Genomic DNA, 16,208 nt, shown 5'->3' with positions numbered 1-16,208 from the left:
GCTTTGATTCTTTCTAAAGCAAAATATTTTTATAATACATAATTAAATGTATTATATTTTTAAAATGTAAAAACAATAGAAACGATGTCTTGATTTAATAATAAGATTTGTTTGTCTTGCCTTTTGATGACTTAATTTATTATACCTTCAGGAATTAGTACTCTTATTAACTTCATGTTGAGCAGATTAGCTGGAAGAGTTGTTGGTGCTCTCTAAACAGAGGATGGAAACCATTGCTCTCAGTTCTCATTTTGGGAAATGACCCAAATGACTCAGCACTATTTAAGAGAGGTTTATATTTTATGATAAAAGCACAAGAATTTGATGAAGTGTGGTGTATATTTTAATCACTGATGTTTCTGAGTTTTTAACATTCTACAAATCAGCATCATTCAGTATGAATTTAACTGTGCGCTTCTGCAGTGAGATTTTTATTTTTCCTAATGCATTCTCTATAATTGGTGGAGATCTGATGAAGCCACAGCTGTGCAAAGCCTCCTGCAGAGTCTTCCTGTGGCAGGGGTTGTAGTCGCACACCCAGCTGCAGTTTGTGGCCAGGCTGCAGGCTCACTGGGAGCACTGTGCCTGCCCTGCACAGAGGTAGGTGCCTGAGTCCTCCAGCTGGGCATTGCTGATGTGCAGGGTGCTGTAGCGCTCCTTAGAACTGAATGTTGAGTTTAATCTCCCGTTCTCCTTTGTTCCTGAAGCCAGGTAGAACAGGTTGATGAGGCTGCTCCTGGGATTCTGTCGGAACCACTGCACAGTTGTAATGGTGATAGAAAAATTGCATCTCAGAACAGAACTGGTTCCCTCATGTAGACTCAAGGCTGAAGGACTCTGCTCCACTGAATCTCCTTTCACCCCTGTTAGAAACAGAAAAAGAAATCAGAACTAAAGAGAGGTATCCACCCATATCAATCAAATACCCCATGAAACACCCATGAGGAAGAATGCACAGGAGATTTTCATCTACTTTCTCCCCCTCCACCACCGACATTTCTGGAGAATCCCTAAAAGGAACTTAGCTTAGCACAACTCACAGCAAATCTGCACCCACAGAATCCCCAGCACAGCTCCCAGGTTCCTCTCCATGGCCCTGTCCACTTGCTGGGATGTCTTCTCTCCAGCTCTGAAGGGCGTCAGTCTTGTGCCCAGACAACTTGTGCTCACAGACTACAGGTTCTCTCTGAGTCACTGAGCTCCCTCATTCATCTGAACAAGGAACTCCACCCACCTCCACCTCATGACTCTGCACTGTCATTGCTCCAGGACTGTGGAGGGCATTGATGTAGAGCCCAGGACACTGTTTCGAATGTAGTGTGTAATATAAGGAGTTTGGGGGGAAATGTGTGAGGAAGGGGAATACATTAATGAAGAATGCCAGTGAGGAAGGTAATGGCTCCAGTGTGTAAAGCAGAGCCTTGCAGAATCCTAGCGAGACTGTTTGACGTTTTGTTGTTCTGAATTTTTTCCAGACAATATGATCTGGTCATTGTCTCTACTCCTCCATCACGTCCACGATCTTTCCCACCTCCTCACCCACCTAACTCTATGCCCTTTCTTTTTTCTCTCTTTAGAAAGCAAACAAACAGGGGAACAAGTAAAAACCCCTTAAAACACATTTAAAATAAAAATAGCAAGAAAGACACACACACACACACACACACACACACACACACACACAACCATAAAAACACAAGGCATGTAGCCCTAAAATAGAGATGAAACCAGTATGACAAGAAAAAGAAAAGAAAAAAGGAAGGAAGCAAAGAAGAAGGAAAAAGAAAGAGCTCAAATTAAGAAATGTGACACAAGGACACCACTGGATTCATTCTATATTGGTCTTCTAATGATGAGCGTAGGGCCCACCCTTAAGTGTGATCATTGTACCCAATTAGATAAGCCCTGATAGGACTCTTAAATTACACAATGTAACAAATCAGCGTGCAATGTGCTACACAAAATGAAAATAATTTCTTGCAATTAAAATATTCTTATGCGTAGAAAATGTTCCCAACACAGTTTTAAGAAAAACAAGGCATGTCTGTGTTTTCACCTTGATTTATTTTCTAACTCTTGGCTTCTTTTGCTGTGCTCATTAGGAAAACAAAACTGATTCAGAACAGGCTACAGACGACTGGTCAGATTAAGTAAGGCTCTCTCCCTTCTAGTTTTTCATACATTAAATTGACCAGCTTTCTGCTCAAGAAGTAGTTATTATCTTTTGTTCTAATTTAGAATGTATATTATATTTATTATATATGATATAAAAGATATTGCAATAATCTCTAGTTCTTTGATTTTATGAAATTTTAGGTATAAAACTAAAAAATAGAAAGCAGTGGAGATTTTTTTTCTCTTGTGCGCCCATCCTCATAATAGAGGAGTTTCTATTTTGTTTAAATCTGTTCAGAGATTTGTCCTTTAAACAGGCTCTAGCTATCTCTGCTTTCATACAGAATGACCAAGTGCTAATGGCTGTAGTGCTAGGTAGCTACACTCCATCATCCCTACTCCTTTCTTTGTGAGTGGATTGCCTTATGTCCTTATGTCACGTCTCAGTGCTTCAAACCTCAGGGAAACTTAAGAAAAAGTAATTTCTAGGAACCCTGCAGTGCCCCCTAGTGAACCCACACAACCAACAAAGTCACTTCAGACCATCCTCACAAGCCTCATTACATCAGCCCTTTGCATCCTGGTGAAGGAAATGCAGAAGTCAGAAGACAAGGGTGTCTAAAGTACTCAATAGAAGAAATAAAAATGGCTAAAAGACATCTGAAATTTTTTCATCAGCCTTAGCAACCAGGGCAATGAAATTTAAACAACTTTGAAGTTTCATCTCACTCAAGTAAAAAATACAAAGTAAAACAACTGATAGCAATTTCTAGTGGTAGCTACGGGGAAAGGAACCCACATTCATTACTGGAGGAGGTGAAGCTACTCTGGATATTAGTGTGAAAAATCTTCAAACATCTAAAGATAACTGTACCACATGACCTACCAGTGCCACCTCTTGGTATATGTCCAAAGAATGCTACCTCCCACTCCAGATACTTGCTTAGCTGTGTTCTATGCTGTTCTATTCACAGTATGTTGGGAATGGAAACACCCTAATGTGCTTCAACTAGTGAGCATAATGAAAATGTGGTATCTATATGTAATGGGATGTTCGTCAATGTAAAGAAAAATGGCATCATACACTTTGCAGGAAGATCGATGGAATTAGAAATGATTGTAATGAATGACTTGACCAAGGCTTGGAAAGACAATGGCTGCATATTCTGCCACTGAATTCCTAACTCCATAGGAAAAGGTAGAGGTTCCTAGCTCCAAATTTTCAAATAAAGTATATGACCTGGTGTAACCACAGAGACCAGAAAGGTACAAGGGATCATGTGTTTGGGGAGAAGCACTAGAGTAAGAAAGAGCAGGACAAGGAAAATTTAATGGGAGAAATAGGAAAAACGAAGCCAGGGTAGTTGGGAAAGGAAAGGATGTCAACACAGAAGGAGAAGGAGAAAGATGAAATAACAATAACCATGCCTTTGAAAAGAAACATAAGGATCTTGGGACTGAACTGAACTGATCCAACATCTCCCTGCACTCAAATCCCTTGGAGGAGATTGCTGAACACCCAGAAGTGCAGACAATCCTGAGACCACATGACAGACCGCCTCTTCTGCCCACATCTGCCCACATCTCTGGCCCAAGATGAAACTGCATAGCGCCTCTGAATACAGGAGTATAGGATCAGTCAGCAGCAGAAACCTGCTGGTGTTGGGAGCGATGCCCTTGAAGCCCTCCATTAGTGATGTTATTATTATAGTTAGATTTAAGTATGACTGGGTTCATGGAAAATCCCCAGCCAGCTGAAGAAGACTAATACAAATCTAGTGGTCAAGATGAATAATAATATGATAAATTCTCTTGCTGAGAAATACATCTGACATCAAGACGCCCAATGTGATGACTTGTAACCTTTCTGAAAAACTGACATCCTGCTGACTAATATGACAAACATGTGAACTTTCTGACATTCTATCAACATCAGCCCATTCCCCGATCGTATAAATATTGTGTCCTTGGCCTGTGTAAATGTGTCACACTACCCCCTCCCTCTGTTACCCTTGTTATAGTATAACTTCAGCCTTGGGAAAATAAAATTGTCACCTTGATCAGACTCTTGTCTTGGCATCCTTCTTCCTGTCTCCTGTCCCCTATTCTCTTCCAGGTACCCAGCACCCTCAGTGACATGCTGGGTCAAGCCTGGGTCCAGAACTGAACTGAACTGAACTGGTCACACAGCTCCCCTCACCCAAACCCCGTTGGGGGGGGTGCTAGACCCTAAGAAGTGCAGACACTCCTGAGAATTCAGAGTAGGCTACTCTCTGCCCACATTCCCGATCCAAGAGGAAATCGTCTAGTCTGTTCCCAATCCGATTGAAAGAAAACAGGTCTACAGGAGTGCTGACACACAGGACTACAGGAAGGTCAAGCCACTGTCAGAGACAGCTAGACAAGCTAACGCCAGAGACAACCTGATGACGAGAGGCAAGCCCAGGAACCTAAGCAACAGAAACCAAGACTACTTGGCACCGTCAGAGCACATTTCTCCCATCAAAGCAAATACTGGATATCCAAACAAACTGGAAAAGCAAGATTTAGGTATAAAATCACATTTTATGATGATGATGGAGGACTTTAAGAAGGATATACATATCTCCCGTAAAGAAATACAAGACAACACAAGTAAACAAGTAGAAGCCCTTAAAGAGGAAGCATAAAGATCTCTTAAAGAATTACAGGAAAAAAACAACCAAACAGGAGAAGGAAATGAACAAAACCACCCAGGATTTAAAAATGGAAATAGAAACAATAAAGAAGCACAAAGGGAGACAACCCTGGAGATAGAATACCTAAAGAAGAGATCAGGATTCATAGATGCAAGCATCACACACAAAATACAAGAGATAAGAGAGAGAATCTCAGGGGCAGAAGATACCATACAAAACATTGACATAACCGTCAAAGATAATGTAAAACATAAAAGGCTCCTAGCCAAAAACATCCAGGAAATACAGGATACAAAGAGAAGATCAAACCTAAGACTAATAGGGATAGAAGAGAGTGAAGATTCCCAATTTAAAGGTCTAGTAAATATAATTTGGTAACTAAGTAAAATTATCCATCCTATATAGATATATTTAGAGTTCTTTATCTAAATATATTTTATCCTAACTAGCATTACCATGCTAAGACCTTCTTAGACTAGATCATCATCTTAAATCCTAAACAACTTAAGCTTATAGTAAGACTATAACTATATAGTCTTCAATCTCATCAGAGACCTGAGGAATAAATTTTACCTGGGTAGGCAGGGACTCAGCTTCCAAATATTATACAAATGGCAGAGACAAGCAGACTGGCTGGACAGTCCCCACAACAATTGTGTCTCCACAATGTTGGAGTACCCATTTTCTGCCTCAGTATATCTGACAGATGTTTTATGAAGCAGGGATTATGAAGGAGTTGCCTTCCCTGTAATGGTAGAGCTTGACAAGCCACTTCCCTGCATCCATATTTTTTTGGACAGATTTTAGTCTGTAGATAAGATTAGAACATTTTTTTGTCCAGTGCTGAGCTTGCCACAAATTAAGTATGTAGGGTATATGCAATCACATGTGTGTATGTATGTATGTACGTACGTATGTATGTATGTGCATGTTCATGTGTACATGTAGAGACTAGCGAAAAACCTTGCATATTGTTTCTCATATTCTGAAGAGGTAGGTGTGTGTGTGTGTGTGTGTGTGTGTGTGTGTGTCTGTGTGTGTGTCTGTGTGTCTGTGTGTCTGTGTGTGTCTGTGTCTGTGTCTGTGTCTGTGTAGCTTGTATTCCAATTGGGTCCATCAAAATTGTTTTGATGAGAGGGTCTGCCTGTAGCTTCTGGGAGTACACCCCCAGTTAATTCTGATTGGTAAATAAAGATGCCCGTAGCCAATAGCTGGGAAGGAGAGACATTGGTGTGGTTTAGGCTTCCTGGGCTTGGAACTACCAGAAGGAGGAAGGAGGACGACACGGAAGTTGCCATGGAGGGGTAATAATGTGAGGAGGGAGAAGCAGTGCCACCATATAAGGGACCAGGAGAACATGACCCAGAGGGCTGGTCAATTTGGTCAAAATCAGTCAAGATGGAACATAGAAATTAGTAAGTTGTAACTCAGAGTTATTGGTAGGAGGTAGATTCTAACAGCATAGAGGATAGACAGTCATCCAGCTATTGTACTGCTTAAGGCGTATTAAAATTTAAAGGCTGTTTGTGTGACTTTCATTTGGGAACATAAACCACTGAGGTAGGTATTAACTCTGTGCTGGGAATAATATAATATAATATAATAAAATATAATATAATATAATAATACTATGCATGTGCATGAATATGTTTGTTTAGCTATCCATATGTGCATATTCGTGAGGAGCTCAGATGTCAATCTTGGATGTCATTTTTCTGAGGCTATCTACCTTGTATATTTTAGACAAGCTCTCTCACTGATGCCTGGAGTTCATTATTGATGGTTGAGTATCAGGCTACAGGGATCTCTCTGTTCTTACCTCTCAGCACAGCCACCGTGCCCTACTTTTATGTGTGCACTGCAAATCCTACTCAGGTGCTCACGGTTACATGGCGACTACTCACTTGCATTTCTCAAGCCAAGCAACAGCTTGAGAATTCCCTCTTACTTTTCCTTTTTTCCTTTTGTTTACTCCTGAGCATTCATCCTCATAGGCTGTGTTCATAGAAGTAAAATATCTTCTTGTACAATCATCACCAGTAGAAGGAGAGGAAACTAAAGTTCTGTCCTGGAGCCAGCGAGCACTAATGTGCTAGCACTGCGACTCCTGTCTGCATTTCAGCAGGACATGGAGATGTTAGGATGAAAGAATCGATTTCTGATGTTCCCATGGTGGAATCATACACATCAGGGAGAAGACAGTGCATATAAAATATTCATAAGCATACAAAATAAAGTCGCAGAAGGAATCATACTACAATTTTTCAAGTAGATTTCAAGAATTTAAGGTGACAACAACAATAGAAGAATACATTTATAACTGTGAAGATTGCTTTGGAAAAAAATACCAATGAGCTAGAATTCATTATTCTTCTCTTTTATTTTTAGTGGTTGTGAGGAATGACATAATTATGAAAGATTTCTAAGAATTCCTGGTTCTGGTAAATTTTTATATTAACTAACAAGCAACAAATTCTTTCCGAAATGGAAGTACTTAAATATTATGACCAATTCTCATCAGTACATTTAGCATTGAAAGAAGAATATACAAGGAATTCAGCATGAAAGACTGAGTAGAGAAGGCAAATTTTAGGACAAAAATTGAGGAGCATTCCTATCATTTCTGTAAAGGCAACACATAAAATGAGAAATTGATGTCCACATTCTGGTATTCCACTATCAGCCATTTCGTCTAGTCACTCTTGAAATAATGTCTACTCAGAAAATAATTCTCATGGACAATAACTCTTGTCTCCTTTATTCAAAAACAATTATCATTGAACATTAGAGAATTTTGAAAATACACAAAGGACTTCTGAGACAAAGTCAGACAGTGGATATTTTAGGTAGAAATTAGTTGAGCAAAGACAGCTGGGACTGCTCAACTTTACTTCTCTCCTCACCAAGTCCAAAGAGATGCTTCATAAACCTCAAGGATAGAAATCGTGAGTCTGAGAATCCCCTGAAATGGGTGTTTGTGTTCATCTCCCCCTACAGACTCAGACACTGTGCGCTCAGAGCACAGAAGTACACAGCCGAGTCGCTCCAGTGCACAGAGGCTTTCCGCAGGTGGAAGGAAGAGTCACTCTTGTTGAATTCAGTCTCAAAGCCATTCTCTCCTTGAACCACGGGGTCTCCTGAATAGTACCCGAGGAGCAGCTGCAGCCCCTGCTGTGGGTACTGGACATACCAGAACAGGGAAGGTGGCACAGAGGAGGAATACTTGCATCTCAGCTGCAGAGAGGCTTCTTCAGAGACAGTGACATGAACATCAGGTTGAGTCACTGACTGAGCTTGGCCATCTCCTGGAAGGGAATATTAGGTCAGTAAGTTCAGTGCAGTCTTCAGTGAGGACAGTCAGAATGCAGAGATGCAGATATCACAAGGAAGCTGTACTCACTCAGGAGAAAGTTTATCCCCAGCACCGGGAGGAGCACCAGGAACATGGTTGAGCCTTGGAACTCTCAGGAATAGGATAGGTAGGAAAATCACTGAGGAAGGCAAGAGCTTGAAAGCTCTTATGAGGAAGGGTCTGCTGGAGAGGTCTCCTGCTCAGGTAAAAACAGATGCTGCAAACAGGAGCCTGGAAAGTTTTGAATATCTGATTCTTGTCACTTGCCTTTGCTAAATACTGAGCCAACTGCAAGAAGGATGCGGTGAGCAGGTGGAGATCTTCAAAGGAAGAAGGAACAGTAGTGAGTGCAGCAGCGCCCTCTGGAGGCCACATGAGGAACCAAGGGTCTTGAGGTTCCCCATTCTGCCTCCTGTGGTGTTCCTGTTTTACAAACAAAGCAAAACTTTCACAACACATTGCTCCTTTCCTAATCTATGATGAGGGATTAGGTTTAGCATCTGGTGGACATGGATGGCTGGTTAATATTCCTTATGAAACCAGGTTTTGAACTAAACCCTAGACTTCAGATGCAACTGTCTCAGACTGAGTGTGGATGACTAGCACAGCCATGATGGTGAGGCTTTATGGTACAGCTATAGCCCTTGGTGGATGCCCTGCAGCACAGAGACAATGAAAAACACTCGGAGTTAGATTGCCTCTGCTGTCAATGATTACCTCTACTGTCAATGACAAGACAGGACTCTAGATAGGAAAGGCTGACTGCTAAAGCTAGAGGAACTACAACTATGAGACCTCTATGGCTGGTTAAGGTACTATCCACTGGGAAAGAAACAGGATTAAAAACATTAGGTTTTTTCTGGGTCAATGGAATGCAATGGCTCAGTGTTAATACATATGTTTTTTGACTTCAGGAACAAAAAGGAAATTCATCCCAAGGGTCTTCTCTCATCTGTTTTTTCTTGTAGTGATTGTCTTTCCTGGGGAAGAGGGGCTTTATCAATGCCAGCAATTTGTGAGTGTTTAGTCTATAAATGAACCTGTGGGGTGGGTGTGTGTGTGTGTGTGTGTGTGTGTGTGTGTGTGTGTGTGTGTTTTCCAGGTTTTTTTTCAAATCCCCCTCAAACAAGGCAAAATTCACAAGAGTTAGAAGATAACAGTCATCTAAGAATTCAGGTTTACAAATACTTGAAGAAGATGGAAGGAGATAGAGTCACATTGAAACTTGGTCAGAAAGAAGGAAACTCATCAAAAACAAAGACCAGCAATTCCTGCTGGCTTTCAGTTTACTTTGGCAATTTGCAGAACCCAGCATGTATGTGTGCATGCATATGATTCTGGTAGTTTGAATATGCTTGGCCTAGAGAGTGGCACCTTGCTGGAGTAGGTGTGGCCTTTTTGGAGGAAGTGTGCCTTCTAGCTACCTGGAAGTCAGTTTTCTCCTAGCAGCCTACAGAAGAATATGTAGAACTCTAAACTCCTTCATTGCCAACCTGCCTGGATGCTGCCCTGCTCCCACCTTGATGATAATGGATTGAACCTGTGAACCTGTAAGCCAGCCCCAATTAAATATTCTTATAAGACTTGCCTTGGTCATGGTGTCTCTTCACAGCGATGGAAACCCTAAATAAGACAGAAGTTGATCAACCAAAATGATGTAATTGAGACCTTAACAGGCCCATTCAGTGAGGCAAGTTTGTGCTAAATACAGCACAAGAAGTACAGAATTCTCTCCAAACATATCAACTGCATATGTAGGGAGTTGAGATACCCATTCCAACACCAGACACTGTCTGGAAACAAACATGTGATTTTGAATTAAGGAGCCAAGGAGAAAATACTCAAAATATAAACCAGCATTAGCTAAAGGCCATGGGTCACTTAAATAAGTCCAACTCAGTCATGCATCCTAGCCAGATCCAAAATATATTTATGGACACTTTATCATCACCTGGTAAACAAAATTTGTAATTGAGGAGTATTTGCTGAGTAACAGTCTTCAGAATCTTTTACTTTTAGAATACAATTTAAAATTCAAGACCATGGCCTTCACCCTTTTCTCATAGTACACTGTACCCAGATCCCTTGGGGAAGAGAGTTGGACTCTCAGAAGTGTCGACAATCCTGACAGCTCAGGTGACACCACCACTTCTGCGCATATTCCTGGCCCTAGAGGAACCCACCTGGAGCTGTCTGGGCACAGGAAGCCTGGAGCAGTCTGGGACAGGATCCTTCCAGTTTCTGCCTGCTCCCTGAGCTGACCCTGTGACCCATCTCTCTGTACCCAGACCTGGAGTGCTGACACACAGAATTACAGGAGGGTCAATCCACTGTCAGAGACAGCAAGACAAGCTAACACCAGAGAAAACTAGATGGCAAGAGGCAAGCACAGGAACCTAAGCAACAGAAACCAAGACTACTTTGTAACATCAGAACACAGTTCTCCCACAAAAGCAAATCCTGGATATTCCAACACACAGAAAAAAAAAGATTTAGATTTAAAATCACATTTCATGATGATGATAGAGTACTTTGAGAAAGACATAAATAACTCCCTTAAAGAAATATAGGACAACACAAGTAAACAAATAGAAGCCCTTAAAGAGGAAACACAAAAATCCCTTAAAGAATCACAGAAAAACACAACCAAACAGTTGAAGGAATTGGACAAAACTATTCAGGATCAAAAAATGTAAATAAAAACAATAAAGAAATAATAAAGGGAGACAATTCTGGAGATAGAAAAATTAGAAAAGAGATCAGGAGTCATAGACATAAGCATCACCAACAGATTACAAAATATAGAAGAGAGAATCTCAGGGGCAGGAGATACCATAGAAAACATTAACACAATTGTCAAAGAAAATGTGAAACGAAAAAGCTCCTAACCCAAAACATCCAGAAAATGGAGGACATAATGAGAAGATCAAACCTAAGGGTAATAACTATAGAAGAGAGTGAAGATTCACAACTTAAGGGCCAGTAAATATCTTCAACAAAAGTATAGAAAAAAACTTCCTTAACCCAAAGAAAGAGATGCCCATAAACATACAAGAAGCCTACAGAAATCCAAATAGATTGGACCAGAGAAGAAATTCCTCCTGTCACATAGTAGTCAAAATACCCAATGAACAAAACAACAACAGAAAAGAATATCAAAAGCAGTAAAGGAAAAAGGTCAAGTAACATATAAAGGAAGACCTATCAAAATTACACAAGACTTCTCACCAGAGACTACAAAAGCCAGAAGATACTGGGCAGATGTCACACAGACACTAAAAGAACACAAATGCAGAGGTGGATGCTGGCAGCCAACCATTGAACTGAGAATGGGGTACCCATTGGAGGAGTTTAGAAAAAGGATTGAGGGAGCTGAAGGGGTTTGCAACCCCATAAGAACAACAATACCAACCAACCAGAGCTTCCAGGGACTAAACCACCATCCAAAGTGTACACATGGACAGAGCCATGGCTCCAGCTGCATATGTAGCAGAGGATGGCCTTGTTGTGTACCAATGAGAGGAGAAGCCCTTGGTTCTCCCAAGGATGGACCCCCCAGTGTAAGAGAATTTCAGGGCAGGGAGGTTGGAAGGGGTTGGTGGTTGAGTAGGGAGTACCCTCATAGAAGATCAGGAAAGGTGAATGGGATAGGAGGTTCATGGATGGCAACCAGGAAAGGGGATTACATTTGAAGTGTAAATAAAATATATGCAATAAAAAATTCAAGACCATGACATATCTTGTGATCACACCTCTTGGCTCTTCTTATACATGGAGTCTTTCTGTATTTCATGAAAAGTTCATCAAGTGAAGGCAGTCAGAAAGTGTGAGAATTGGGTTCCCGGTTGATAGTCTGTTTAGAAATCATCATGAGGGTTGGTCTTGTCAGAGGAGCCATGTCATTGTTGGTGAGCTTTGGAGCCAACATCTCCCTCTTTGTGGTAAGTTGAAGGCCTCAGGTACTGGTCCAGTGCCATGCCTGGTTGACTGCTACTACACTCCCTACCAGGATGTGAATCTGTAATCAAGCCCCCAGTTAAATGCTTTCTAATAGGTTGTCTTTTTTTCTTATAAAGAACAACATTAACTTGGAGCTGGCTTACAGGTTCAGAGGTTCAGTCCATTACAATCAAGGTAGGAACAGGGGAGCATCTAGGCAGGCGTGATGCAGTCAGAGCTGAGAGTTCTATATCTTCATCTGAAGGCTGTTAGAGGAAGACTGACTTCCAGGCAGCTAGGATGAGGGTTTTAAGCCCATGCCCACAGTGCCACACCTACTCCAACAAGGCCACACCTCCTAATAGTACCACTTCCTGGGCTAAGCATATACAAATCAAATTCCACTCCCTGATCCCCATAGGCTTGTTCAAACACCTGAGTCTGTGGGGGCCATATCTACCTACAGCATAATAAAAAAAAAACACATTTAGTCCACCTTCCAAAGTTCCCATAGTCTATAGCAGTTTCAACAATATTAAAAGTTTAAGTTCAAGGTCTCTTCTGAGATTCATCCAATCACTTAACCGTAATCCCCAAAACAAGACAGGAAACCAGCTGGGCAAACTTCAAACTCTGCCATCTCCATGTCTGATGTCAAGGTGGTCTTCAGATCTCCAGCTCCTTTATCATCTTTGTTGACTGCAACAAACTTCTTTCTCCTGGGCTGGTTCCACTCCCTGTTAGCAGCTTTCCTCAACAGATTGCCCATGAATATGGCATGTCAAACATCTTGGGGTCTCCTAGGCAACATATGATTTTCTGGGCTCCTCCAAAGGCTAAATCACTTCTCCAGCTCTGACCTCTGTAGCACTCTAAGCTCAGGTTGATCCACTCCAGTGTTGCTGCTGTTCTTGGTGATCATCCCATGGTACTGGCATCTCCAATACACTAAGGTCTTTTGCTTCACTAATAGTCTCTCATAGGCTCTCTTCATCATGCCAAGCCTCAAATCCTTTGCATGACTCCTTCAGTCCTGGGCCATCAACTGCAACTGAGTCTGAACCTTCACCAATAGCCTGCCATGACCTCTCACAGCGCTATGCCTCAGCTGCTCTTCATGACTTTAAAACCAGGAACACTTTAGTGACTCTTACATGAGCCAAATACAGCTGCAGCACAAGGTACAACCTTGGCTATCTCTGAATCACAACTTCTTCATTCTGTCAGAAGACATTTCCCAGAAGATTTCATCTCAATGATGCTGGTCTCTTCTTTTTTTTTAATTTTTTATTCGATATATTTCTTTACTTACATTTCAAAGGTTATTCCCCTTCCTGGTTTCCTATCCATAATTCCCATCCCCTCTACTCCCCCTCCCCCATACAGGTATTCCCCCCATACATCCCCCTTTCAGCCCCCCATAATCCCCTGCACTGGGGGTCCAACCTTGGGAGAACCAAGGGCTTCCTTTCCACTGGTGCCCCAACAAGGCTATTCTCTGCTACCAATGCATTTGCAGCCCTGGGTCAGTCCATGTAGAATCTTTCAGTAGTGGTTTAGTCCGTGGAAGCCCTGGTTGGTTGGCATTGTTGTTTTTATGGTTAATAGATTGTCTTGAACATGGTCACTTCACAGTCATAGATAAGCAAGCAAGTCCAGAATTTGGGCTACATTCTCTGTTTTATGGATCAAGGAGAGGAAGAATATAAATAACTTAAGGAGTGAGCCTGAAGAAAATATTTAAAGACTAGAGTCTCTGTTCCTCATTAGGTTATGAATTAATGGAGATTTGCGAAAGATTGTAAGAGAATTTAAGCCACTGAATTTTGTAAGACATTTTCGTAGAGATAAATCCTAATCAGGGTTTTCCCAGATATGTTTCCTGCGAGAGATCTCTAGGGAGAGAACAATTATGTCAGGTAATCAAATCGTGTTTTGGTTTGTTTGTTTGTTGGTTGGTTGGTTTTTTATTTTGTTCTGTTTTTTTCTTTTCTTTTTTGCACTGATGTCTATCCTACCCTGTTAGAATATCCAGCAATTCCTAGATTTCTAGTTATCTGATCTGACATTTGTTCATGTTTTCAAGAAACCAGGTAAACATCACTCAGTGAAAGCACTTAGGCTCCCTCACAGAGCCTCCCCCTCAGCCCTCCTGCACCCTTGGTTCATGTGCAGCTTCCCCTGCCGTCTCCCTCACTGTGTCTCCACAGCACAGTAGTACAGGGCAGAGTCTGACAGCTGTGCTGAGGGCTTCTGCAGTCGGAAGGAGCGGCTGCTCTTATGGAGAGCGGCGTGGAACCCTGCGTGCTCGGTCCTCTTGCTGTCTGTGGAGCTCCTCAGGAGTAGCCGAGGGGCTTCACTGAGATATTGCACATACCAGAACAGGGTAGGAGCTGAGTAAGTAGTCTGATAGGTGCAGTTCAGCATCACAGGCGACCCCTCTGTGAGAGTGACCAGGCCTTCTGTCTGGGTCACTGAGTCTCCATTGCTCCTCCCTGAAAATAAATAATAAAAAATGAACAAATAAGTACATAAACACCTAAGTACAGAGGAATTACTTTTTTTATTTGAGAAGAAGCACTAAAGACTTCTAGAGTTGTAAGGAAAGGACATGATTAACCCTTAGAGTTGAACATAACTTACAGAGCATTAGGAGGAGCACGAGAACAGAGCAGGTGTCAGGAAGCATGTTCATAGAAGAAATGACACTTGGTCCTTGAGTGCACCAAAGTCACAGGGCAAGTCCTCTGCAGGATCTCCTCAAACTCCTCACTCAGAGACAAGGACCTCTGTCTGCACAGTGAGTCTGTCATGTTAAGTCACTACCTGAATGAGATGTTAACCACATCTGAAGAGACAGCGCCCTCTGCTGATTTCCCTCCAACCTGCACCACAGAGTTCTGGAAAACACAGTGTAAATAAACTTGGAACCACACCCAAAGAAGGTAGGTCTCAAGTCCCCAGTGGATGGCTGAAATCACTAGTGTCACTGAACTATGTGTGTCCTACCGTATATAGTGTGGCGAGTGTACATGAAAGAATGTTCACACACAAATAGACTTCTGATATAATTTATGTACTTTTTGATTTTTATTAGTTCTTACAGAATATTATGCAATGAATTTTGATTATTATCCTCTGCTCCTTCCAGTCCTGAAAAGATTTATCCACTTTTGTATAACACTCCAGTTTGTGTCCCATCGTCCCATTTAAAATAAAACTCAGCAAGTTTTGTGTTATAGGCTGCACTGCCCATGTACTCTTGGATATGTGGCCTTCATTGGAAGGCAATCTTTGCACCAGGAGCTGCAACTTCAATGAAAAAAGGTGGGAATGTCCATCTTCCTTCTCTGTGATGGAATCTTTCTGGCTTGATCCTTTGCAGGACTCGTGTGTACTGTCAACCTCTGTGAATTCACATGTGCAGCTGCCCTACTATGTGCAGGAAACACTGCTTCTGTGTAGTCATCCACCACTCTCACAGTTTGTCCACAGCCTCTTCCTCGATGACTTCTGAGCCAAGGGAGGAGAGTGTGGGATGTAGACGTTCCACATGGGGCTGAGTCAGCTACAGTCTTTTTGTCTCTGAAGCATAATGAGTTCTGTTCTCTCATAGCCTCCATGTGCTGCCAGAGGAAAGCATTAAAATTATATTTCAATTTTAAAACTATTTTTAAAAAGAAGGATAGAGAAAATTGTCCTAAATGGATTGAGTTATAACTGACATTGGAATTTTCTGTTTTTAAGTCTGCACTGTAGCTGCAACTTAAAAGGAACCCCTGGCTAAAGCTGCACTGGAAGGCGTGTGACACAGGATGTGGATGGGGCTCCAGGCCCCATGGCAGATTTGAGGACAGACTACAGGAGCCATTGAATAGTGTGCACTTTCGGCACAGAAGCACATGGCTGAGTCTCAATGGCTTGTGCAGAGTGAAATGCTTGGCTTTCTTATTCAGTAAAACTATCAATCTTTGGGTCTGCTTTCTTTCCATATTTGAACGAATGTCAATGAGGAGCTTAGGATGCTTCCCAGGTTCTTGCTTGTACCGAGGGAAAGAGAGCAGGGCACTGTCTACACAAGTGCAGCTGATGCGAGTACTGGTCCTCTCCTCGCCTCTCAGGAT

General features: G+C 41.8%; 3 gene segments (V, D, J or C); all 3 read right to left on the bottom strand.

The window, feature by feature from the left end:
• Positions 1-567: 567 nt before the first annotated feature.
• On the bottom strand, positions 568-1,092 carry LOC134482039 (T cell receptor alpha variable 22-like). The segment is given in 2 exon segments: positions 568-863; positions 1,041-1,092. Coding segments are annotated over 2 exon segments (348 nt in total).
• Positions 1,093-7,784: 6,692 nt separating this feature from the next.
• LOC134482038 (T-cell receptor alpha chain V region PHDS58-like) lies at positions 7,785-8,343 on the bottom strand. The segment is given in 2 exon segments: positions 7,785-8,098; positions 8,194-8,343. Coding segments are annotated over 2 exon segments (360 nt in total).
• A 5,934-nt stretch (positions 8,344-14,277) lies between these two features.
• On the bottom strand, positions 14,278-14,773 carry LOC134482037 (T-cell receptor alpha chain V region CTL-F3-like). The segment is given in 2 exon segments: positions 14,278-14,579; positions 14,728-14,773. Coding segments are annotated over 2 exon segments (348 nt in total).
• Positions 14,774-16,208: the final 1,435 nt, after the last annotated feature.

Source organism: Rattus norvegicus, chromosome 15 (genome assembly GCF_036323735.1).
Source record: "Rattus norvegicus strain BN/NHsdMcwi chromosome 15, GRCr8, whole genome shotgun sequence".
In the NCBI taxonomy this organism is placed as follows: Eukaryota; Metazoa; Chordata; class Mammalia; order Rodentia; family Muridae; genus Rattus; species Rattus norvegicus.
Note: the sequence above shows the minus strand (reverse complement) of the source record. Positions and strands in the feature narration are given on the sequence as shown.